The sequence below is a fragment of the Schistocerca americana genome, chromosome 9 (assembly GCF_021461395.2).
Source record: "Schistocerca americana isolate TAMUIC-IGC-003095 chromosome 9, iqSchAmer2.1, whole genome shotgun sequence".
NCBI lineage: Eukaryota > Metazoa > Arthropoda > Insecta > Orthoptera > Acrididae > Schistocerca > Schistocerca americana.
In genome coordinates this window covers 69,087,749-69,115,570 of record NC_060127.1, presented here as the reverse complement: position 1 = coordinate 69,115,570, position 27,822 = coordinate 69,087,749, and the positions used below count along the sequence as shown (strand labels likewise).

Below are 27,822 nucleotides of genomic sequence, written 5' to 3'. Positions count from 1 at the left end.
CCCAGGTCGACGGGCACGTGCACCTTCCGCCGACCACTGGCGACAACATCGATGTACTGTGGAGACCTCACGCCCCACGTATTGAGCAATTCGGCGGTACGTCCACCCGGCCTCCCGCATGCCCACTATACGCCCTCGCTCAAAGTCCGTCAACTGCACATACGGTTCACGTCCACGCTGTCGCGGCATGTTACCAGTGTTAAAGACTTCGATGGAGCTCCGTATGCCACGGCAAACTGGCTGACACTGACGGGGCCGGTGCACAAATGCTGCGCAGCTAGCGCCATTCGACGGCCAACACCGCGGTTCCTGGTGTGTCCGCTGTGCCGTGCGTGTGATCGTTGCTTGTACAGTCCTCTCGCAGTGTCCGGAGCAAGTATGGTGGGTCTGACACACCGGTGTCAATGTGTTCCTTTTTCCATTTCCAGGAATGTATGAACAGCAACATTCTAAAAGGAGCTGCAGAATTATTGTATTATTAGAATGTAATGGGGAACACATGTATATCCTCCAGAGCCCCACAAGAAGGTGGTAGAACACGAGGGTCCAAGGGTCTTTCTCTGGTCTGCAGAGAGAGCTCTATGATTGGCCAATCAGCTGTAAATGTTTCCTTGTGTTCATTTTCTGAAGAATCAGTAATTTAATGACTTCGCCGCTGCCATCTCATACTGGTGCTAAGCGATGCAACAGTGGTATTTCTATCCACTTTGACATTAACCCAAGTATTAAATAAAATTGGGGAGGAGTTCGTGGCACAACTTGACAAAAAGAAGGGACCGGTTAGTAGGACATGTTCTGAGGCATCAAGGGATCACCAATTTAGCATTGGAGGGCAGAGTGGAGGGTAAAAATCGTAGAGGGAGGCCAAGAGATGAATACACTAAGCAGATTCAGAAGGATGTAGGTTGCAGTAAGTACTGGAAGATGAAGAAGCTTGCACAGGATAGGGTAGCATGGAGAGCTGCATCAAACCAGTCTTAGGACTGAAGACCACAACAACAACACAACTTCTTATTAAACATCCTCACCTGACCCAGGTATAGACCATCCTTGGTCTATCTGGTGTGCTCTTTGCTAAAATTGCAGCACCAGGAAGGACAGCAAATTTTACTTATAGTGCGTGTGTGCAGTAGCTGTAGGTCATCTGGGCATGTATAGGCTCCTGAATTAACCACACAGAGCTGCCACGTCTGGCAAAAACAGCATACCTAACCTGGGCAGTCGTTGAGCAGAACTGACCTTCTAGTACAGATACGCACACCTCATTCCATGATACTAGCGAGTGGTCCAGTGCCACTCTGCCGTGAAAAGAAGTTTTCAGTGAGTGGAAGTTGGGGAGAGCATGCTCGCCAGAGCAACAGCCAAACCATCTGTGAGGGTAGTCTTGCAATGTCTTGTTGAAATGCAATTTCCTTACTAGCTACATCCAAAGCTTAGCTTTGCTGCATCACTGCACACCACTGCCAGGGTAATAGTGTCCGCAGCTCGTGGTCTAGCGGCTAGCGTTGCTGCCTCTGGATCACGGGGTCCCGGGTTCGATTCCCGGCCAGGTTCGGGATTTTCTCTGCTCGGGGACTGGGTGTCTGTGTTGTCCTCATCATTTCATCATCATCATCATCATCATCGTTCTTGATAGTGGCTAGATTGGATTGTGAGAACATTGGACTGTGTAAAAAGTGGGACTTTTTACGGGCGCTGATGACTGCACAGTTGAGCGCCCTACAAACCAAACATCATCACCATCAGGGTAATAGCGCTGGGAATGAAAGGAATGCAGGGATTGAGGAGCACTGGAAGGTTGCTCCATCCAACTCTGCTCAATAGGGAATGAGCTGGGAAGTTTACTGCTGAGAAGCACAGGAGAGTTGCTTCAGCCTAGTCTACTCAGTATGGAATGAGAAAGGAACGCTAGGAGAGCTAGTGAGGAGCACCAATAATCTACAACCTCCCCGCCCCCTCCACATACACACAAACATACATACATATATGCATTCTGGACAGAAATTTAACACCAAGAGATGCACATTACTCCTCCTCAATCACAAACTCTGTGGTCGCTGAAATGGGACTCCCCCCCAGTCTGGTATTTCTTTGCTTCTTTAAACAAAGATGAATTGTTACTATCCTAATCTCTGCAGTTGTTTTAAACATAGCACATGTAGAGTTAAAAAAAATGGTTCAAATGGCTCTGAGCACTGTGGGACTTAACATCTGAGGCCATCAGTACCCTAGAACTTAGAACTACTTAAACCTAACGAACCTAAGGACATCACACACATCCATGCCCGAGGCAGGATTCGAACCGGTGACCGTAGCAGTCGCGCGGTTCCGGACTGCAGCGCCTAGAACCGCGTGGCCATCGCGGTCGGCTGTAGAGTTAAACGTAGAACAGTGGGTGTGGGTACAGCGCTAATGAAAAACATCCTATATTGAATGCCATTGCACATAGACATATAAAGACAACTTTTAAAGCTCAAAATAATGAGTTACAAAATTTTGAAGATCATCAATAATAAAATCACGACTATACTCGTGCACTGAACTTCGACTAAAATATCGTGAAACTTGTATTGTTTAATTTGTGTGTGGCTAAGAAGTCTAACCATGTATTTCACAATGGTTTCCTGTGAACATCAATCTTGTAGGAGCTGGCTGGAGTACAGTGGATGTATTTATCTCGTACATCTGGAGAGACTTGCCGCTCAGGTGATGAACTGTCGTCACTTTCAGTTCTAATGAAGTAACATCACATTCTTCTTCAGTGCCTGAGCCGCTAAATTCGCTGTCAAACTCACGATCACTGTAGCCATCCTTTCTTGAAAGCACTGATTAAACAACAGTACAAGAGGGTGTCTGAAGACGTGCGTTTTGTTGGCGAGTATCCAAACCTGCACATAGTAAAGATGTGGCAACCACCTCAACCAAAACACGACAGCTGCACTAAAAAAGTAGTACCAGATGCTCTATAGCGGCCAAACGCGTAACTATCAGTCCTGAAAAGGGTATAAGCGGGGTTTAATTTGTTTGAAAATGTTTTCTTATGTGGCCCGAGTGTACTTAAGATTTTAAGTTCCTCTCAAAAGAATAAAAACGTGATAACTCCATGTTTTAAGTTACGGCATTAATCACTTCGGTCTACGGAATAAGAAGAATGAACCATGAACCATGTTTTTCAGAAAATCATAAGTGGTTCTCTGCAAATGGGCTCTCATTAAAATTTGACAAAACACAGTACATACAGTTCCACATAGTAAATGGAATGACACCATTAATAAATATAAACTTCGATCAGAAATCGGTAGCTAAGGTAGAATATTCAAAATTTCTAGGTATATGCATTGATGAGGGGTTTAACTGGAAAAAACACACTGAAGATCTGCTGAAACGTTTGAGTTCAGCTACTTATGCTATTATTGTCATTGCAAATTTTGACGATATACATCTTAGTAAATTAGCTTACCACGCCTATTTTCATTCTCTGCTTTCGTATGACGTAATATTCTGGGGTAACTCATTGAGTAAAATAGTGTTCATTGCACAAAAGCGTGTAATCAGAATATTTGCTGGACCTCATCCAAGATCATCCTTCAGACACTTATTTAAAGAGCTAGGTATCTTCACTGTAGCCTCACGATATATATATTCACTTATGAAATTTGTTATTAACAATCCGAATGAATTCAAAAGTAATAGCAGTGTACGTGACTACAACACTAGGAGAAAGGATGATCTTCACTACTCAAGGTTAAATCTAACTTTGGCTCAGAAGGGGGTAAATTATGCTGCCACAAAAGTCTTTGTTCACTTACCTAATAGCATCAAAAATCTGACAGATAGCGATATAGCATTTAAAAGGAAATTAAAAGAATTTCTGAATGGCAACTCCTTCTACTCATTAGATGAATTTTTGGATATAGTAAGTGGGTAATTTCCCCAACCCCCACAAAAAGTGCCATGTAATATTTTGTGTAATGTTGTATCTTGTATAGACACCTTTTAGTAACCTGACACATTCCACATCATTACAAAGTGTCATATTCATGATCTGTGGAACAAGTACTAATCTAATATAATCTCTAATCGAACGTAAGGCTCCATGGTCCTAATGGCGAAGGATGAGAAGGAGATCAGACATTTTTATATGATCTATCAGACCCCATCACAGGTACAACTTCTTTTAAGTGTTGGCTATATTGTTAAATGAGGTGTGCTCATTAGCTGTAGTGCCGTTTGAGTATCTACAAACACAGGTGCAGTCGTTGTTAAATTGCAGATACTATTGACTTTGTTGATATATTACCTCAGACATTAGTCGATATGACAAACTTGCAAACATGCAGTGGTGCCATTATGGTTGCAGACTCGGAGGCGGTGGTTCGCGAGGCGGTGAGCGTGGAGTGCGGCCGCGTGCTGGCGACGCTGTCACGGCACGAGCAGGAGGCGCGCGACCGCCTGGAGCTGGTGTGCCAGGAGCTGATCAAGGGCCAGCTGGACAGGCTGGGCCGCTGCTGCGACCGCGGGCTGCAGGAGATCAGGGAGGCGGTGAGTCACCTGCAGCTGCTGTCTGACCCACACCCCGCACCCTGAACCCTGCCCCAGCACTCTGTTCAGTGTGGGCCCGTACACTTGCTGTCCCCCTACTCTCACCGAAGTCTCCATTCAGTTGGGCCTCCATCAGATATGACAGGTGGTGTGTCACTCGCAGCTGTTTATCTGTTGTCTCAGTCTTTGTCCACCCTCTCCAGTTAGTGAGAGCTGCAGAAGATGTGGGATGTGACATGTTACTCACAGTTGCTCACATACTGTCTCATATTTTGCCCATCCCCTCCATCCATTTGGGCCTTCAGGAGATAATGAACGTGTGTATATAACTCACAGGTGTTCACCTGCTGCCTTATAATCTGTCCATTTCCTCCATTCAGTGGGCTCAGCAAGAGATATGCGTGGTTGTCACTCACAGCAGTACACCTCTTGCCCCATACTGTGCTGATACCCCTCGTGCAGTGAGCTCGCTGTTGTCGAGGCAGTAGGTGGCACATTGATGTATGGTGGAATGGCTGGCATGGGTCGGAAGCCATGGTGGTAGGGTGAAGGTGACTAGTTTGGCACAGTGAGCAATCTTGCTCTGTAGAACCAGTTAGCTCGTCTCCAAATTGGCTAATGTGCTCAGACATAGAGATTCCTTCTTGAGCAAGAGAACATGCCAAGGTGCAGCATATTTGATACATGACAGACTGTGTATAACATACTGGAAAACTATCATAATTTTTACTCTCTACTAGAAGTCCCCAGCAATGGCATCGATTTTTTGAAACCGTTTATATAGTGATGTAGGGTAAGGTCCGAGGTATCACACCCTGCAGCTATTCACCCTGGTGGGCAATCGTTTGCAAGTAATCAACGAAAAAAGTTTTGGAATTTTGTGTAATGCTCAATAGCTTTAAAAATGTAGTGTTGTATAGGACTGATTGTGCAATGCAATGGATAGGGTAAAGCTCTCACATGCTGTAAGTTATGCATTAAAATCTTGTCAGATACTTTAATTTTTTTTTATTTTTAAATCTTTATCAAAATTACTTTGATCATTATCTTTATTCAATTAATTTGTTTAAATGTATTTTCTTATTTGAGTTCCTTTATCACATTATATTAACTATCATATCAATTTTCCCTTTGCTCTCATTTTTCTTGCAATCATTCTTTTTCCACTTGGAATCTTTGTTATGTGACGTTATTTAACTTTACATATTAATTTCGATTTCATTTCTTTTGTTTATAATCCTATATTTTCATCCATGATAATGCATTCATTATTTCTACTTCTCGTTTAGTTTGAATTTTCCTTTACTTTTAATTCCTTCTTCCGTTTAAATCTTCATCTAAGTTGTTTTGTCTATAGTGCAATATGAATTTATGTTTAAAATGTTTGTGTGACGATTATGTTCCAAAAGAAATTCACATATTGCAACAGAAAAACATTTTTGACACTACAACGCTGTGAATATAGCGATATCATTTCGTCTTGTGTTTTTCAAATAATAGATCGGCATTTTCAAGTGCTTAAACTTTATACTAGGTAAATAAATGTAATTAAATTCACAATCGCAAAAATTCAGAATGGAAAAAGAATATTGTAAAGAAAAAATGAGAACAAGTATAATACTTCATACGGTGAGTAAAAGCTGCGACAAAGAAATAGAAGAAGGCTTACACTTAAACCAATTAATCGAAAAAAAATAATGATCAAAGCCATTTTGAGAAAAATTTAAAAATAAAATCTAAATCACCTGAAGAGATTCGATCCCACGACATTCTGCATGTGAAACTCTCGCCTTGGCCATTATGCTACGCAAATAGTGTTTACAATGATACGGTTTCAAAGGTGTGGGAGTCACGTTAAATAGCGACATCATTTTTCGTGAATTACTCGCAAACGAAGGTCCAGGAGGGTGAATGGCTTCAGGGTATGGTACCTGGGATCTTATCCTGCATAACCATAGAGAGCGTTTCTAAAAGTCGATCCCACCGCTGGGAGCCTCCCCTTATCAGGTGACAACTCTTGTTTCGAAAAATGAAGAAACCGCAGGACAGTTGCTTAATCCACAATCTTTTATTGTATACACGACCCGTTTCGGAGCACTTTAAGTTCCATCATCTGGCGCAAAAAAAAAAAAATTCACTTAATCATTCTGAGGTCAATCCTCACCCCCAATGTTGTTATGGACCCATTGGTGTGAGGATGATCGCAGAATGATTAAGTTATTTTAATTTTTAAACCAGATCATTGAACTTTAAGTGTCGCAAAATCGTTCATGAACACAATAAAAGTTTGTGGATTAAGCAACTGTTCTGAAATTTCTTCATTTTTCAAAATGCACTTACTCAGTTTCGGCTGCCCCATAAGAAGAATTCTCCTTTTGGCTATACTCTCCCTGTTCGCTTTGGGATATCAAGCATGCTTTATCAGTTTTTTGTTTCATTATCTCACCTCTATGCTGTGTATTTGAAAGAAAACTTAATTTTCCTCATTAACCAGCTGGCGCCAAATGTTAAATAGCACATTTTTATCAGCCGAGGGTCCATTCTACTGTTTTCGCCATCATTTCGTGAACTTTTCTTATTGAAACAATGTTTTTCTTTACTTTTTTCTTATAGTAAATGTACTTTTTACACAGGTCTGGTTACCGTGTTTCTTATTTCCTATGACCACATAAAACCATACACAGGGTCACATACATACTGCCTTTTGCGCTGTGGTACACAGAAACAATATTTTTGGACAAATACTTAACATTAAAGGACCATCACAAAGAGAGGCACAAAAGTGGTTAAGACATTCAACAAACATTTAGGAGAATGGGGGTTCAAATTACATCTATCAGCATTGAGATTTTTGTGGTGTTTCACCATGGTATATGAAATAGGTCAGGACACAGTTGTAAAAGCAACTAAAGAAGCATACCACATCTTATAAAAGAACAGAGAATCTATAGGACCAGGTTACACAATCTCTGAACTTAATGTCGACTCAATCCGATATGCTTTTAATAGTTTCTACAACGAAACTCTGTCTCGAAATCTGGCGGCAAACTCGAATAAATTTTAGTCATATGCAGAACGTACAAACACAAAGAGACAACCTGTTCTTTCACTGTGTGATGGCAATGGTAATGTTAACAACGACTGCATCTTCAAAGCATAGTTAGTAATCATAGTTTTGTATAATTATCTCATGAAAAAAGATGCAGTAATAATTCGAGTAAAGAACAAGTACTAACATAAGAAATTTACCGTAGATACCCTTGCTTAATTCACTTGATGAAGGAAAGTCTTTCAATAGAAACTGTATACCAACAAGGTCCTTTCAGAGTATGAAGGCGAAATACATTCATTTTTAGTAATTACACGCAACCGCTCTTTCGATCGAAGGTGGGTGTCTAAAGACTAGAAATCTTCTCAGGTTATAAAAATACACTACATTGGAAACAGAACTAATCTGGTGCATTACGAGTATAAGTCTATCTCACTAGCGCCTATTGGCAGTATGATTTTAGAATTCACACTGTGCTCTAATATTATGAAACACATTGATGACAACAATCTATTAATACTTAAGCAGCTTGGATCTACTCTCGAAAAGCTAATGGGAAAAATGCAAACTTAAATCACTCCATGCAAACTTTGATTCAGCTTGTGTTAACAGAATGGTCATTTCCCTCCTTTTGGTGGGAATCAGAAAATATTTTGCAATTGGAGGAGGAAAGTTGGTGACTGTAATTTGGGGAAAGGAAGTAGCTGCAACGAAGAACACCTTTATTTTAATGACTGCCACTCCGCATCTCCACTATACAAAACGAGCTACCCTTCTTTGCGCATTTCCAATTCTCTGCATCAATACGGTCTGCTAAGGATCCCATACTCCATAGGAGTACTGTGAAAGAGGATGGAGGAGTCCATTGTGTGCAGTGCCTTCAGTAGCCCTGTTGAATGTTCCAAGTGTTCTGTCATTAAAACATCGTCTTTGATTCACCTTGCCCACATGGAATTTTTTAGTATTTGGGTCTGAGACCTCACATTTTTATTATTTAGTGTTAATTGCTATTTTTTGCTCCATGCAAATACGTGGTCTCATACATATTCTACTTTTTTTTATCTTCTGATGAACGACAGCGTCATCTGAAAACGATCTAAGGGGACGCCTTAGAATGTATTCTGTAATCGTTTATATAGATTAGGAAGAACAGAGGGCCTAGAACGCTTCCCTAGAAACCCTAGCGCGAGGTGTCAGTTGATCATCTGACATACTTCAGAGATCCTGAGAGATCGGAATCTGTTGATCTGCTCAGAGACCCGATGACCCCATATACGAACATGTGAAGTAAAAAGCAAAGTCGTGCAGAGTCATGTACTGACTATCTGAATTGAACAGGGGTGGCCCAATTCAACATGAAACATGGGTACCACAACCCAATAGAAATATTGGTAAATGTTGCCATCAGGCTGCTCTATGAAACTAAAGATCAATACAACAATTTCATTTATTGCTAGATGCATTAATGCAAATCTAATCACGGAATAAACAATAAAAGTAATTACAAAAGAACAGAAGGATGCAAAAACATGTCCGAAAGATCTCCGCGCAGGTGGGTGGGTTTGAGATAGAATGATACAGAAACACTACAAGAACATCGGTACTGATTGCTGAGAAAATTGATAACCTAACGAAAAGACGCAGAAAAACAAGAAAGAGCATCAGGTATCTCGCCTAGGTGCATGCCGAGTGCAGCTAACTGACTGTGAATTAGTTCAGCATAACGAAGTTTTGAACTAAACCAACTAATTTCCCAGTCCCCTCATTATGACGCATGCAAACGCGGCCCATGCTTGCCAAGGATGGTCGCAGTAGTGGCTGAGAATTTTAAGTTCATCCCCCAGCGGAAGCCTAATGCAAAATACAAATAAGTTACCTGATGATAAAATTACAAATACTTCATCCACACACAATTCACAGTGTACACTAACAACAGAGAAAGACAAATGCTGATACGTGCCGCAGGACAGACTATCCACAAGCTCATCAAGGCGCTGTTGGTCCATATTATCCCACTCCTCAACGGCGATTCGGCGTAGATCCCTCACAGTTGTTGGTGGGTCACTTCGTCCATAAACAGCCCTTTTCAATCTATCCCAGGCATGTTCGATAGCGTTCATGTCTGGAGAACATGCTGGCCACTCTAGTCGAGTGTCTTTATCCTGAAGGAAGTTATTCACAAGATGTGCACGACTGGGGTGCGAACTGTCGTCCAAGAAGACGAATGCCTCGCCAATTTGCTGCCGATATGGTTGCACTGTCGCTCAGAGGATGCCATTCACGTAGCGTACAGCTGTTATGGCGCCTTCCATGACCACTAGCGGCGTACGTCGGCCTCACATAATGCCACCCAAAAACATTAGGGAACCCCCACCTTGCTGCACCCGCTGGACAGTGTGTCTAAGGCGTTCAGCCTGACCGGGTTGCCTCCAAACACGTCTCCGACGATTGTCTGGTTGAACGCATATGCGACACCCATCGGTGAAGAGAACGTGATGCCAATCCTGAGCGGTCCATTCGGCATGTTGTTGGGCCAATCTGTACCGCGCTGCATGGTGTCGTCGTTGCAAAGATTGACCTCGTCATGGGCGTCGGGAGTGAGGTTGTGCATAATGCTGCCTACTGCGCATGGCTTGAGCCGTAACACGACGTCCTGTGGTTGCACGAAAAGCATTATTCAAGATGTTGGCGTTGCGAGCCATAGTAAGTAGGTAGCGGTCATCCACTGCAGTAGTAGCCCTTGGGCGGCCGGAGCAAGGCTTTTCATCGACAGTTCCTCTCTACATCTTTTCCATGTCCGAACAACATCGCTTTGGTTCACTTCGAGACGTTTGGACATTTCCCTTGTTGAGAGCCCTTTCTGGCACGAAGTAACAATGCGGACGCAATCGAACCGCGGTATTTACCGTCTAGATATGGTTGAACTACAAAGAACACGAGCCATGTACCTCCTTACTGGTGGAATGATTGGAACTTCTCGGCTGTCTGACCCCCTCCGTCTAATAGGCGCTGCTCATGCAGGGTTGTTTAGGTGTTTGGACGGGTTTAGTGGTATCTCTGAGCAGCCAAAGGGACTGTGTCTGTGATAGAATATCCACAGTCAACGTCCATCTTGAGGAGTTTTGGGAACTGGGGTGATGGAAAACTTCTTTTGCTGTGTGTACTTTCATCATTACGTTACATGCTTATCAATACATATCAAATCCCTGAATAGGAACCAGTGGAGATACATAATACCTGCATACATCACTCATGAAGTAAACATTGAGATAAACTTTATATATTTCTTGAAAATGATCATAAACATAAATACTCATTTACTTTTTTAATAATAGTAGAGAAATCCACCACATTAAAAAAAAAACCTATGTTTTCAAATACAATATTCTGTTTGTCTGTTATGCTATGGCACACGATATGGCCAAGCTTTACTAAGAGACTGTCCTTTAATAAAATACTACCACTTCTGGAGAATTAGTTGTCTATTCTCAGACCTCAAACGTCAAGGATCGCTACACCAACGGCGCAGCACCTCTCTCGGCACTAAGCCACCTGCCACCTGAGGATGCATTAATCCTCCACAATTGGTTCCATTATTAATAAAAGACTACACAATTTTGTTCACTGTTTCAGACTCTGGAGGTACCATCGTCACTTTACTTTTAAGAAGTCGCGAAATCTAGAATGACGGCATGTTACACTGGTGGTATTTCTGATTTTTGTTTTTCTTTCTTGTCTTTCCAGATCGAGAAGGCAACGGATCAGATTAACTCAGGAATTCGAGATTCTGCTGACAGTGCAGTCCACAAGGTAAGCCCCTCTACACTATCAGTGACTTATGAATCACCGTGTTTGGTCTTTTTTCGTCAGTAGTAGGGATGTGGAAATGCGAGCTGTTAAGAACGATACCAGTATTGTACTTCTGAATAACAGGTATTTTCCGGTATTTTTTTGGCTTCGGTTGCAACAGATGTTTTTTTATTATTTGCTAAGAACCGTGTAAAGGAATCAAAATATCAATTAATGACAGAAGCAGTGTTAAAATTTTTGGTTTTTAGCTAAACCTTTTTTGAAAACGAGTAATTTTTTCGTAAGGTTTCCATTGCTTTAAAATATAAAATTACAATAGAAAATAGGATAAGCGACCAGTGCTATTTTAATAACAATGCTGATGGTAACGAGTAACAATACTGTTACATCATTGCTGAGACGTTACTGTAACCGTTAGGCCCGTTTCACACTGGGACACTGGTGACGTTCGCCAGTGATGGTCACCGGTGACTGTGGTGAACACTCCTGGATCACCGGCGTCCGAAACTGCAGATATTGCCAACTGATTAGTTAGTGAAATGGACTTGAGTGAGGAGGAACTATTGTTAGACTTCTAAGCTGGAGGGGAATGAGGTCAAAACGTTTATTACACGTACTTCAACTGCTACATGATCGGATGGAGAAAATATTGTTTTATACTCTTTATGTCGTTTGAGGATACGTTAGCTATTCAGGGATTGCAGGACATGTCACCTCGTTTAGTCCATAGAGGAAATATTGCGAACAGCATCAGAGATTGCCTTGCAAACTACTTCGTTGTCCCTGAAGGTGAAGTGGCTTAGCAGCTGCAAAAAATGTAATTGCTAGAAATGTTACGTGAACGTTAAACCTGGCATTGTATTTGTAATGTGCATTCTGCAATTATTACTGTGATAATTGTAAGAAGTCATCTACATCTACCATCAACAAAAGGGGTTTCTGGGGATCGAATGGCGTAAGGCAAGTATTTGAAAGCAACGCCGATTTCAACTGGCGAAAGGCGCGTTCGCATTCCGTCGTCCAGACGAACGGAACACCTGTACGGCGTAAGCGATGAAGCGGAGCTGAAAGAGAAGAGGCATTGCGCACATTCAATCACACCTTGTGATCCCAAATCGTGCAATGTTCTTGCTACCTCATCACGCAATGCGTGGGGAACATTGCGCGCTCTGAAAAATTTCGGTTGCGCGTTTACTTTCAGATCCAAATGTGCTTCATAGTTCTTAGTGCAACCAAGGCCCGGTGCAAAAATGTCTGCAAATTCTTCACATAGACGAGAAACACTGGCTGAAGGCACAGTCTCGTTCACTGATAGTACCTGATTGACTATAGACATGTTAAACAATTGAAATAAATCTAAACCAAACAAGTTCACTGCAGTAGAAGAACGAAGAACGTAAAATGACACAAGTTTTGTTTGTCCCTTGTATGTTGCAAGAAGAGTGCACTGCCCTAACACAGGGATCTGCTGTCCTGAATAACTAGTGAGCTGTACAGTTGCGGCACGCAACGGAGGTTTGCCCAGTTGTTTGTACGTGTCGTGATTGATCAATGAAACTGCAGCTCCGGTATCGAGCTGGAATGGGATCACTTCGCCTCCAAGGTCCAAGTCTACAAAAAGTTTATTGTCCTGCTGACGACAAGAGCGACTTTCTCGTGCAATTTGAACTGATACAGGTACAGAAGCACTTGCGACCTGACGGGATTTCCGTCGACGGCGACGCACACGTTTTGTGGGACGAACACAGTCACTGTTAGAGAAAGTGGCACTGGACGGAGTGGAATTAACTACATGAATTTCCATGGGCGAAGGTTCACGAGCCCAATTGTCCATGGTTCGATTCCAGCGTGCCGGCCGAAGTGGCCACGCGGTTCTGGCGCTGCAGTCTGGAACCGTGAGACCGCTACGGTCGCAGGTTCGAATCCTGCCTCGGGCATGGATGTGTGTGATGTACTTAGGTTAGTTAGGTTTAACTAGTTCTAAGTTCTAGGGGACTAATGACCTCAGCAGTTGAGTCCCATAGTGCTCAGAGCCATTTGAACCATTTTTGATTCCGGCGCGAAGCAAAGGGCCTGGAATGGGTGTGAGCGGCCGATCGGAGCTTTTTCTGGCAAACACTTTGAACATGTCCTTTCCTATTACAGTAAAAGCAAATAGCTTGGCGTGATGGGCAATGTTCACGCGAATGTCTAGTCGCACACCGCGGGCATGATTTCACTGCATTTGCTCGCTTACGCAGCACACGTGGAGAGCTAGGCGGCAGCTGCGCGGACGAGCGCGAGGGCTGTTTATCGTTCCGTGCAGCGCACCCGGCGGGCCGGTTAATGTGACACACGGCTGGCGAAGTTTCAAATGATTCCTGTGCAAAGTCAAGTGTGTCTTGCCTATCTAATTTGTCTATCACTTGTTGAAGGGAGGGATTAACTAGTTTCAAAATCTGTTCCCGTATATGAACATCAGAAACGTTCTGTGCAATTGCATCACATACCATTGTATCTGAATAAGGAAGTCCACATTCACACTCAAAAGCACAATCCCCAGTAAGGCCTTGCAATGTTGCAACCAACTCTCTAATAGTCTGACCGGCCGTACGTTTTGTACGAAAGAACGTATACCTTTTTGCAACGACATTTACTGTTTCTTTCAAATAGGCATCTAACGCCGACAAAATTTCTTCGTAGGACAGAGTCGCTACGTCGCGTTGGGGAAACAATTTCACTATTACACGGTAGGTGGACACATCTACACAGGCCAATAAAAGAGGCTGCCGCTCGTTACCTTGAATTCTGTAGGCGGCGAGATGGAATCCAAATTGGCGTGACCACTCCATCCAGGATTCCATAGCTGGGTCAAATGGCCGGAACGGGGGTGCAACAGCATGTTGTGGCTGCGGTAGCGGTGGAGCGGCGGCTGCCGCATCGTTTTGCATTGCACGTTGACCCTGAACGAGGTGTCCAAGGGCATCCAATAACGCCTGCGTCTGCTGATTCTGCAAGCGATAAAATTCGGACAGTACATCTGGAGATTGTGGCGAAGCCATGACACAAGCAAAGTGAAGCAAAGCAAGGATAAAGAAGAAGACCGCTTTTACTCTCGTCGCCAACTGTTGTGGCGTAACAAGACAGCCACGCCACTCGGAAGTAGCCGAAAGGCACGCGTTAACTCACGCAGGCTAGAGATAGGTCTGAAACAGGATACGTAATGAATGCTATGAAGAAAAGTACGTAGCTTCTGGAATACTTAACTTTAATCCATCATTTGTATACATCGTTCTTGACGAGACAAGTGAGACTCTTTAGATACAAGCCATGTGAGGCTAATGGCGCCTTGCTAGGTCGTAGCCATTGACTTAGCTGAAGGCTATTTTAACTATCTGCTCTGCAAATGAGCGAGGCTTCGTCAGTGTGCATCGCTAGCTACGTCGTCCGTACAACTGGGGCGAGTGCTAGTACGTCTCTCTAGACCTGCCGTGTGGTGGCGCTCGGTCTGCTATCACTGAAAGTGGCGACACGCGGATCCGACATGTACTAATGGACCGCGGCCGATTTAAAGCTACCACCTAGCAAGTGTGGTGTCTGGCGGTGACACCACACTATGTATCTCGAAACTAAAGCAGACAAAATTTTTTATTCTTTATTCGATTTCGACATTTATTGTAGGAAATAGTTGTAACAGAAAACCGATTATCGGTTATTTCAGAAACCGCTAATTTTGAGCGGTTTTAAGTTTTACGTTAAATTGTTGTTGTTTTAGTGATAACTGGCAACCCTAGTCAGTACACTTACAGTTAAATCGGGAATTTCAATCCAGCATGCGCACGACGTTTCAGTATCCCACGTTCGTAAACGGTGTGCCAGACAGGGTTTATGATGCGTCAGTACACACTGCCGAGTCCTTGTGCAAAAGCAGCTCCTGGTGGGCAACGCCAGACACAAGGTCTGATCTCAGCCGTAGCAAGTCAGAGTCCATTATCATAGTCACTGCTGCACCTAGCGCACACACCGCGCTGCCTGAAAAATGTTATTTGGAAATAAAACAAGCCCCTACGACTACACATGTGTAGATTCCCAATACCACAACTCTTATCGATCTGCTTAACATTTTGACGTCGTGGTTTTATCTGGAGATACAGTTTCTCTCGCAGCTTAATAAAATCCTATGTCAGATGCCCTGTAACACAACGCTTAGGAAAATATACATCGTACGATCCATTATTAAGATTTGTTAGCAAGGTAGCAGCAGCCGGGAGCGTGACAGCGACTAATACCCCCTTTATGGACATAGAACAGGTTCTTTATAAGGTATGGCGTGCGGGACTTCTTCACGAAATGCCAAGTTTCAACTTCCCACCTGAAATGGCACAATTAATATCTAGCTTCATTGGAAATAGAAAAGTACAACTACGAGTCAAAAAGTCATGTTGCTTCATACTCAAAGCGGGAGTCCCCCAGGGTGCCGCCATCCCTCCGTTGTTACATACGATATACGTTTCTGACATCCCTAGACCTGGCGCAGCGAGGACATAGCTCTGTAAGCTGGTGGCACCACTTACTAGTGTGACGCTCTCACTAGCGATGTAGTCAGTGAACAAGCCAGCAGTTACATCAACAAACTTGGAACCTGCCTCAATGAATGGAGAATCAGATCTAATCCAACCAAAAGTCAACTTATTCTGATCAGGCGTAGAAATCGTACTAATTGCCAACAAAAGGACCCCCACAAACTCATCATACGACTTTGGGGACAAGAAATTACTCCACAATCAAATACTAAATATCTCGGAATCTATCTAGATGAACTCTTAAATTGGCACAAAAACACATCGGAAAAAATTAAACTAGCTGAAAGGCTACTTAACTTACTACGTCTCATGAAATACCGAACACGTGGGATGGAACAGCCAGTTGCCCTTCTTACATACAAAATGTTTGTCCGCCCCAGTCTCGAATATAGATCACAAGCGTCGATTATGTCATCTAACCGAACGAAAAAGATTCTATCTGCGGACCGAAGGATGTTTCGAAGAGATGGAGACCTATGCTGTGACTTCTCAACAAATTACCTGTACAAGCACTCAAAAATATGCTAGACAGAATAAAAGATCAAGTCTCCAGATTCTGACTCATCAGACTTCGTAACAACAAATTTAAAAATCATTCTTACAGCATGACCCTACAATGTTTAATTTTCCGAAATTCGAGTATGCGTTTCCTCTTTACATTATTCTCCGACTTCACTCGAACAGAATCCTCAGGGAAACGAAGAGATCAATGAGATTGTCAACAGACCAAGAACGCCTGCAAGAATTTGGGACGTTGCAGCAGTCTGATATAGATAGAACAAGTTACTTATTGAGCAAAAATATTTCAGTCAACTCCTACAGAAGGAGACAATATTCTCTGCATCGACTAGATTTTTAAGCTTTTCATCTTCTACGTAATTTGACGTAAATTCTCTACATAAACGTAATTCCACGATCGCAATACCACGTCAAGGCCACTGAGGTAATATGAAGATATATAAGTCAGAACATTAGGCAACCAATCCCAGCTGGGGTTTTTCCAACTGAGAGGCTCTACCCTCAGCCGTAAGGGGAATACCGGGATTTGAAAGGAATAAAACATAATACAACAGCTTCCTCTCAATTATACTTTTATATGCAATCAAAAAGCCTAAAAAATTGAATAAACACTCAATTAACATAATTAAATGGCGCCACAACAGAACAAACTACAACTACAGGCTGAAAAGGGCAATGATCTCCTACAGCCCACCATTTCCTTCAGGGGCGGAATGAAAATATATCATATCAGTTCTGTACAAGACAAGATATACCCACAGGGCTGAATTTGGAAACCACTTCTCTTTTCGCTTAAACTGATGAATCAAAATGAGTGCTCCTAGCTGCTAGCTGACCATACAGGAATCATAATAAAACTCAACCTAGTTGAAACAATAGAAACGGCTATTATAGAAATATTCGAATGCATTATTAATTAGTTCTTGAGAATGGTCCATTGCTTATCTTCAAAAAAACAGAGTTTATTCAAATATGATTATCAATATCATTCAGATATGATCATCAATAATAATACTGCATGGAGGAACATAGATATGTGGAACTGGTTGTTCATAATTCCTGAGTGTGTTTACTGGTCAGAATTTGCATTGGGAAAAACGTATTACAGATTTTCCCAAACGCTTCAGTTCGGAAACGTGTCTTCTGAGTGTAACTGGTGATTTTGATGGCGAAAGCATCTGAGAATTAAGTTCATTCTAAACTTTTATTCTTCGGTGACATATGGAACAATTCTCGTAGAAAGTGTGCACAAAAATACGAAAACACCACAAACATAACCCATTACCATGCCTAATACGGTGTAGGAATGCCGTTGGCATTCAAAACAGCTTCCAGTCGTTTCGGAATAGATAAATACAGGTCCTGTGTGGTTTCCAAGGCAACCTTATTCAATTCTTCCTGCAAAATAACGGCTAGTTCGGGTAACGGTGACGGTAAATAGCGGTTACACACACTTCTCTGGCCACAAAGCATCTACACTACTGCCCATTAAAATTCCTACACCACGAAAATGATGTGCTGCAGACGCGAAATTTAACCGACAGGAAGAAGATGCTGTGATATGCAAATGATGAGCTTTTCAGAGCATTCACACAAGGTTTGCGCCGGTGGCAACACCTACATCGTGCTGACGAACTATTTCTCATACGCAAACAGCAGTTGACCGGCGTTGCCTGGTGAAACGTTGTTGTGATGCCTCGTGTAAGGAGGAGGAATGCGTACCATCACGTTTCCGACTTTGATAAAGGTCGGATTGTAGCCAATCGCAAATGCTGTTTATCGAATCGCGACATTGCTGCTCGCATTGGTCGAGATCCAATGACTGTTAGCAGAATACGGAATCGGTGGGTTCAGGAGGGTAGTACGGAAGGCCGTGCTGGATCCCAAAGGCCTCGTATCACTAGCAGTCGAGATGACAGGCATCTTATCCGCACAGCTGTACCGGATCGTGCAGCCACGTCTCGATCCCTGAGTCAACAGATGGGCACGTTTGCAAGACAACAATCATCTGTACGAACAGTTCGACGACGTTTGCAGCAGCATGGACTATCAGCTCGGAGCCCATGGCTGCGGTTACCCTTGACCATGCATCACAGACAGGAGCGCCTGCGATGGTGTACTCAACGACGAACCTGGGTGCACGAATGGCAAAACGTCATGTTTTCGGATGAATCCAGTTTCTGTTTACAGCATCGTGATGGTTGCATCCGTGTTTTACCCCTGCCACCTTTAGAATTTGAAAGAGAGTATTCCAATCAACATTGTAAAAAGCTTTCTCTAAGTCTACAAATGCTAGAAATGTAGCTTTGCCTTTCCTTAATCTTTCTTCTAAGATAAGTCGTAGAGTCAGTATTGCCTCACGTGTTCCAACATTTCTACGGAATCCAAACTGATCTTCCCCGAGGTCGGCTTCTATCAGTATACAGGACCGTTTCTACTCCTAGCATTAGCCAACACTAGGCGGCTATCTAGGCTGGTAAAATTTTAGGTGTGGCAAGAGACGGAAAAAATTAATTTCGTATAAAACAACGAAAGAATTGAGTAAATGAGGTGAGAAAATAAAAAAACAGGAGGTGTTAAAAGATCAAAATATTTTCAAAAGCGTACGGAACACTTACATAATAAGACTTGTTACTTTGACCAAAGAAAACACATTGCCTCTACCTACCTCAAAACTAAAACATACGCTACTGCGCACAAAGTGGAAACGAACATGACGCTGATTCACATCTGTCCAGCGCTGGAGTAGAGACGAAATAACACCAAGATTATCCAGATTACCTAGTTTGATGCTTCGGCGTATCTCCCGTCAGTATATTGTGAGTTCTAACTTCAAGGAAAAATTCATTCGCTCCAGAAAATGGTTCCACAAATGTATTAGTCCCTTTTCTTGCAATGAAATGAAATAAGAAGTGAGTATAATATGAGCTTGAGACTGTTGGTTGTGAAAAAGAGGTGTCGTCATTTTTCAGATCTCGCCAAGGGCGGCGAAACACCCAGAACGGCCCTCAAAGTATGCACTATGTCATAAGAGTATCCAGACATCTATTAGTGAATATTAATATCGGAGTTGTCCACCTTTGACCTGTGACAGGTAAAAATAAAAATGTTTATAAGAAAAAGAAGTCTAACGAAATAGAGTTAACTACTCTGTAACGAGCCACTGCAGAACATGCTGCCGTGCTACTACAACACTCAGAAAACAGCCGGCACAACCTCTGAAGTTTTACAGCTATAGTTCGTATTCAGGTGCTGACAGATGTGAAAATTACCGAACGATCAGTTTAATAAGTCACGGATACAAAATACTAACGCGAATTATTTACAGACGAATGGAAAAACTGGTAGAAGGCGACCTCGGGGAAGATCAGTTTGGATTCCGTAGAAATATTGGAACACGTGAGGCAATACTGACCCTACGACATATCTTAGAAGCTAGATTAAGGAAAGGCAAACCCACGTTTCTAGCATTTGTAGACTTAGAGAAAGCTTTTGACAATGTTGACTGGAATACTCTCTTTCAAATTCGGAAGGAGGCGGGGGTAAAATACAGGGAGCGAAAGGATATTTACAATTTGTACAGAAACCAGATGGCAGTTATAAGAGTCGAGGTACATGAAAGGGAAGCAGTGCTTGGGAAGGGAGTGAGACAGGGTTGCAGCCTATCCCCGATGTTATTCAATCTGTATATTGAGCAAGCAGTGAAGGAAAAAAAATAAAAATTCGGAGTGGGAATTAAAATCCATGGAGAAGAAATAAAAACTTTGAGGTTCGCCGATGACATGGTAATTCTGTCAGAGACAGCAAAGGACTTGGAACAGCAGTTGACCGGAATAGGCAGTGTCTTGGAAGGGGGATATAAGATGAACATCAACAAAAGGAAAACGAGGATAATGGAAGGTAGACCTAGTCGAATTAAGTCGTGTGATGCTGAGGGAATTAGATTAGGAAATGAGACACTTAAAGTAGTAAAGGAGTTTTGCTATTTCGGGAGCAAAATAACTGATGATGGTCGAAGTAGAGAGGATATAAAATGTAGACCGGCAATGGCAAGGAAAGCGTTTCTGATGAAGAGAAATTTGTTAACATCGCGTATAGATTTAAGTGTAAGGAAGTCGTTTCTGAAAGTATTTGTATGGAGTGTAGCCATGTATGGAAGTGAAACATGGACGATAACTAGTTTGGAAAAGAAGAGAATAGAAGCTTTCGAAATGTGGTGCTGCAGAAGAATGCTGAAGTTTAGATGGGTAGTTCATATAACTAATGAGGAGGTATTGAATAGGATTGGGGAGAAGAGACGTTTGTGGCACAACTTGACTAGAAGAAGGGATCGGTTGGTAGGACATGTTCTGAGGCATCAAGGGATCACCAATTTAGTATTGGAGGGCAGCGTGGAGGGTAAAAATCGTAGAAGGAAACCGAGAGATGAATACACTAAACAGATTCAGAAGGATGTAGGTTGCAGTAGGTACTGGGAGATGAAGAAGCTTGCACAGGATAGAGCAGCATGGAGAGCTGCATCAAACCAGTCTCAGGACTGAAGACCACAGCAACAACAACAGTTCGTATTCAAGGCAAATAGTATATTCAAAGTCCGCTCGTTGGTTTGCCTTATTAAAATCAACTGCTTGTTCTGTACTATTCGATTGGTTACGTGCTCGGCGAATAACTTGTAAATTGAGGAAAAGGTCCTAGTATCGGGGAATATCTTCAATAACACAGTATCTATTTGACATGTAGAAGAATGTACTGGAAAGCATAGAAGCATTTTTAATGTGCCGAGAACAGAAGCGTCAGTCACATATTTTCTTTTCTTGCACTTTACAGGCCCGGGAGCGGCTCTCCACGCTGGAGCTGGAAGCGACGTCTCGCGTCCAGAGCGAGTGCGAGCGACTGCTGCGCGACTTCCAGGAGGAGTGCGACCAGAGGCTCCAGCTGGACCAGCAGCTGGAGGAGGACCGCAAGCGCGAGATGGAGGTCAGTGCCCTGCCCTGGAGCGCTGGTCCAGGTCTGGCTACTAACAGCACGCCTTCCCTCCCTCCCCCCCACCCACCCACCCCCCTCTTCGTTCTTCACTCATTTTCATTTCACTTCGTTTGCTATCGATGAGGCACTCTCTTGAAAGGAATGTATCTCTGCTGCCGAGTGCCGGCCGCTGTGGCCGAGCGGTTCTAGGCGCTTCAGTCCGGAACCGCGCGACTGCTACGGTCGCAGGTTCGAATCCTGCCTCGGGCATGGATGTGTGTGATAGGTTAGTTAGGTTTAAGTAGTTCTAAGTTCTAGGGGACTGATGACCTCAGATGTTAAGCCCCATAGTGCTCAGAGCCATTTTTTGCTGCCGAGTCATTTCAACCTGTGACGAACGGAAGAAGGAAATAAATGTCTCTGTTCTTGAGTGGCGGTTCACATCTACATCTACATGGATACTCTGCCAATCATACTTGAGTGCGTGCAGAGGGTTCATCGAATCACCTTCACAATAATTCTCTATTATTCCAGTCTCGAACAGCTCTCGAAAAAAAATACGTATATCTTCCCGTGCGAGCTCTGATTTCCCTTATTTTATTAACATAATCTTTTCTTCCAATGTACGTCGGCGTTAACAAAATATTTTCTCATTCGGAGGAGAAAGCTGGTGACTGAAACTTTGTGAAAAGTTCTCGGCGCAACGAGAAACGCCTTTATTTTAATGATGTCCACCCCAAATCCTGTATCATCTCAATGACACTCTCTCCCCTATTTCTCGATAACAAAAAACGTGCCGCTCTTCTTTGAATTTTCTCGGTGCACTCCGTTAATCCCATCTGGTAAGGATCCCACGCCGCGCAGCAGTACTCCAAAAGAAGTCGGACAAGTGTAGTGTAGGCAGTCTCTTTAGTAGAACTGTTCTATGTTCTAAAAATAAATAAACTAGTCTTTGGTTCCCCTTCCCCACAACACTTTTAAGTGTTCTTTTCAAATTTAAGTTGTTCGTAATTTTAATTCCTAGGCATTTAGTTGAATTCTCGTCCTATATATTTGATAGATTTATCGTGCTAACGAAGTTTAACAGATTCCTTTCAGCACTCATGTTGACGACCTCACACTTTTTATTATTTAGGTTCTACTGCCAATTTTCACACCATGCAGACATCTTTTCTAAATCGTTTTGCAGTTTGTTGATCTTCCGGTGACTTTACTAGACCATAAACAACAGCATCATCTGCAAACAACTAAGATAGCTGTTCTGATGGTCACCTAAATCGCTTATATAGGTAAGGAACAGCAGAGGGTCTATAACACTACCTTGGGGATTACCAGAAATCACTTCTCTTTTACTCGATGACTTTCCGCCAGTTACTATGAACCGTGACCTCACAGGCAGGAAATCACAAATCCAATGACATAACTGAGCCGATATTTCAGAGGCAAACAATTTCACTACAAGCCGCTTCTAAGGTACAGTGTCAAAAGCCGTCTGGAAATCAATAAATACGTAATCTGAAATCTCTTGTCGATAGCACTCAACACTTCGTGTGAGTAAAGAGCTAGTTGTGTTTTGCAAGAACGATGTTTTCTAAATCCGTATTGGCTGTGTGCCAATAGACCATTCTCTTCGAGATAATTCATAATGTTCGAACAGAATATATGTTCCAAAATTCTGCTGCATGTCGACGTTAATAACATGGGCCTGTAATTTAATGGACAACTCCTACTGTCTTCATACAACCTTGTCCTGATAATTACGAACACAACAAAAAAGAATTCACCCAAATCGGTAGAGCTGTTCTCAAGTGATGAACTTTGATACAGCGGCAATAAAAACTGTAGCAAGTAACGTAGGTATTCGAGGATGTACAACAAAAGAAAAATGTAATGACCGAAGTGAGACTCGAACAAACGATCCAGCAATCACTAGTCATGATGTGCTGCAGATTTTTTTCCATCGTTATGTGTTTTACGCATCTCAGAAATGCTAGTAGAACATTTAATAATTTCAATCGGCCTGGAATCGTACTTATGCCGCCGACGTGGCAGGCGAACGTTCTACGAGTACCACACAGCCAGGCTGACTACGGAATGGTGACCTTTATTTTGGTCTATTAAAGATGCTTTGAAAGGTTCAAAGTAGATTTTCTCGATAATTTTTGAGAGTTGCATCAATTTGCTTCGGTTGATTGATATTTAAGTTCTGAATTACACATACCATAAATACGAGGGACAATTCACAAATAATGCACACATTGGTATTACTGTGGATTGTTTGATATAACAACAATGAAAATTACGTCAGATGGTCAGATGTAGTTAGGAACTTGAGAAATAAGCACGTTCTTTTTTTCTTTTTGTTTTTTCGCTGTGTACTCTTAACATAAAATTGGCGAGAGGTAGATAAGAGCCCTCCACGGTCTCGGGTACTGTGACTATTAAAGACCAGAGGTCGTGCATCAAGATCAAAACTTTGTGCGGTCAAAACCCAACCGAAATCCACAGCACTTCAAGTGAAGTTTGCGGTGAGTTTGCAGAGGACCATAGTACAGTTTCACGTTGGGTTAATCCTTTTCGTGGTGGTCGTGGGAGTATGGAGGATAATCCAGGATCTGCAAGGCCAAAAGCGTCAACGGATGAACGATATGTAAGGCTTGTGGCAGATGCTCTTGAAGAAGATCGCAGTGCTATTTGTAAGGAACTCCCTGAAGCCACGGGAATTCCCCCAACACCAGTTTTCCGTATTCCGACAAATAATTTGAAGAAGAGAAAAATACTGCGAGATAGATCCTGCACTTTGTCTGCCTAAGATAAGTAGAAACGCCTGGTCATTGCAACCATGCTCAAATAACAATTCGACCGTGAAGGTCAAGGATTCTTGTGTCGAATTGCTGGTATTGATGAAATGTCGATTGGAGACTTTGGACCGGAGGTGAAATCGCAGTACAATGAATGTAGAGCTTCAGGTACTCCACGTCCAAAACATTTCGACGCTCTCAATCAAAGCTCAAGTAGATGATGATTACTGTTTATGTTCACCAAGGAATCATTATGACACAGTTCGATGTGTAACAAGGGTCACAGCAGTGTATTACTGTAACTTCATGAAACACCTGCGCACAAAGTTGCACAAAACACAACCTCAGTTGCTCGCGGCTGGACCACTCGTTCTCCACGACAATGCTCGCTCAAATATAAGTCTTTCTGTAGCTCAAAAACTGCGCGAATACGGATCGGAAGTGTTGCCACATCCCCCCTACAGCCCGCACGGGAGTCCACCAGACTTCGACTTGTTCCAAAATTTGAAAAAATCTATGCGTGGACGTCGTTATCTTTCTCTGGAAGAGCTCTCTACCACCGTTATCCGAGCCATTCGAGAGGTGGACAGAAGTGGTTTCCTGGATGGACTAATAGAGCTTTCGAGACGTTGGGATTCAGTCATAGCGAAGCAGGGTGACAATGCTGAAGGACAGTAGAGAGATATTGGAAAAATTAGTAAATTAAAAAAAATTGTGTGTATTAATTATGAAATGTCCTGTGTACAAGAAAAATATAGAAGTCCTACTGTCATATGATCTCCATATCGAACATAGACCTTACAACAGTTTCTACATCACCCACTCCATACACACTGTTCTGAGCCTTACGGACTAGAGATGTCATTGTAGACGTATAACAAGTACACTACTGGCCATTACAATTGCTACACCAAGAAGAAATACAGATGATAAACGGGTATTCATCGGACAAATATATTATACTACAACTGACATGTGATTACATTTTCAGGCAATTTGGGTGCATAGATCCTGAGAAATCAGTACCCAGAACAACCACCTCTGGCCGTAATAACGGCCTTGATACTTCTGGGCATTGAGTCAAATAGAGCTTGGATGGCGTGTACAGGTACAGCTGCCCATGCAGCTACAACACGATACCACACATCAAGAGTAGTAACTGGTGTATTGTGGCGAGCTAGTTGCTCGGCGAACATTGACCAGACGTTTTCAGTTGGTGAGAGATCTGGAGAATGTGCTGGCCAGGGCAGCAGTCGAACATTTTCTGCATCCAGAAAGGCCCGTACAAGACTTGCAACATGCGGTCGTGCATTATCCTTCCGAAATGTAAGATTTCGCAGGGATCGAATGAAGGGTGGAGCCACGGGTCGTAACACATCTGAAATGTAACGTCCACTGTTCAAAGTGCCGTCAGTGCGGACAAGAGGTGACCGAGACGTGAAACCAATGGCACCCCATACCATCACGCCGGGTGATACGCCAGTATGGCGATGACGAATACACGCTTCCAATGTGCGTTCACCGCGATGTCGCCAAACACGGATGCGACCATCGTGATGCTGTAAACAGAACCTGGATTCATCAAAAAAAATGACGTTTTGTCATTCGTGCAACCAGGTTCGTCGTTGAGTACACCGTCGCAGGCGCTCCTGTCTGTGATGCAGCGTCAAGGGTAACCGCAGCCACGGTCGCCGAGCTCATAGTCCATGCTGCTGCAAACGTCGTCGAACTGTTCGTGCATGTAGTTGTTGTGTTGCAAACGTCCCCATCTGTTGACTCAGAGATCGAGACGTTGCTGCACGATCCGTTACAGCCGTGTGTATAAGATGCCTGTCATCTCGACTGCTAGTGATACGAGGCCGTTGGGGTCCAGCATGGCGTTCCGTATTCCCTCCTGAACCCATCAAGTCGATATTCTGCTAACAGTCATTGGATCTCGACCAACGCGAGCACCAATGTCGCGATACGATTAACCGCAATCGCGATAGGCTACAATCCGATCTTTATCAACGTCGGAAACGTGATGGTACGCATTTCCCCTCCTTACACGAGGCATCACAACAACGTTTCACCAGGCAACGCTGGTCAGCTGCTGTTTGTGTATGAGAAATTCGTTGGAAACGTTCCTCATGTCAGCACGTTGTAGGTGTCGCCACCGGCCAGTAGTGTATATCAGTTCAGGATTATGTGAAAAAGCCGAACGGCTACCCTATCTGTTCCAATAAAGATTTCCAGATAACTACATTTTCGTTTTCTTTTCTACGATGCGGAAACGTGCTTCTTTGAATACCATAGCATAATTGTTAGGCGCATAACAGTAGAGACAACGGCAGTGTTACAGAAACTGAGACACGCTCTCGTACTTGCTGCAGGAGCGGAAGCAGCGCCTGAAGAACCTGATCGAGAACATCTTCGCGGACGAGGAGAGCGTGTCCACGGAGAACATGGCGGAGGCGCTGCTGGAGGAGGAGGAGGCGGAGCTGGAGCGCCGGCTGTCGCTGCGGGGCTCCCAGCGGGGGCGGCGCCGCCCCCACTCCCAGCTGGAGTCCTCCCTGGAGGGCACCGAGCGCGCCGAGTCCTGGGCGCTCGTCCAGGACAGCCCAGCCGCTGCGGCCCACGAAGACGCCCCAGCAGCCCAGCCAGCCACCCCACAGAGGCCACAGCAGGTGAGCCCAAACACACGGTACTGGCGTCTCAGCCACTGTCCGCGTTTCCCAAACTCCTCAACGGGACGTCAGCTGAACACTTGCTTCTGGTATCTCATTGCCCGCGCAAGATTCTATACCTCTGCATCAAGAGAGCAGCTCTGCTGAGCACCAGCTTCTGGCGTGGCTCCCATCTCTCCAAGATTCCCAACATCCTCATTTGCAGATCACCTGAACATTTGTTTTGGCCTTCTCGAAATCTGTCGAAATTCCCAACGTCTTTCCCTGGATATCAGTCGATCACCTTCCGTTGCGCCATTACCAGCCTGAGTTTCCCATCCTACTGAAGGTCAGCTGAACACCTACTTGTAGCATATTATCAACTGCCTAGTATTTACAACTCAATTATAAATCACCTGTCTATTTTGAGTTACTCAAAGATTCCAACCTCCTCATCTGTAGGTCACTAGAACACCTGCTTCTGGCATGTCTTCCACCTGCCTAAGATAACTAAGCTCATCACACTCACACAACAGTCTAGTGCTGACTACGGCCGGCCGGAGTGACCGTGCGGTTCTAGGCGCTACAGTCTGGAGCCGAGCGACCGCTACGGTCGCAGGTTCGAATCCTGCCTCGGGCATGGATGTGTGTGATGTGCTTAGGTTAGTTAGGTTTAATTAGTTCTAAGTTCTAGGCGACTAATGACCTCAAAAGTTAAGTCGCATAGAGCTCAGAGCCATTTTTCGAGTGCTGACTGCCACAATGAGTTTCTCAGACTTCTGCCCGTGGCCGCTCCTAAGTCGCCTGCTTTATTCTTGTTGAAAACTCGATACTGCACCTTCTGCACTGTCCACCAATGAGTCGAGGCGTAAGGTGGTGAGCAACTAAAATCTTTGAGTGGGAATGTGAGTGGAAGCGTAAAATTGCTC

The 27,822-nt window shown here is 43.5% G+C and overlaps 1 protein-coding gene across 1 annotated transcript in view; it reads left to right on the top strand.

Annotated features, from left to right (window-relative positions):
• Positions 1 to 27,822, top strand: part of LOC124550654 (golgin subfamily A member 6-like protein 22) — a 105,401-nt gene that overhangs the window by 54,280 nt on the left and 23,299 nt on the right. The window contains exons 6-9 of the mRNA XM_047125378.1: positions 4,361 to 4,542; positions 11,336 to 11,401; positions 21,310 to 21,459; positions 26,621 to 26,914. Coding sequence (XP_046981334.1) covers positions 4,361 to 4,542; positions 11,336 to 11,401; positions 21,310 to 21,459; positions 26,621 to 26,914 — 692 coding nt within the window. The remainder of the gene's footprint in view (positions 1 to 4,360; positions 4,543 to 11,335; positions 11,402 to 21,309; positions 21,460 to 26,620; positions 26,915 to 27,822) is intronic.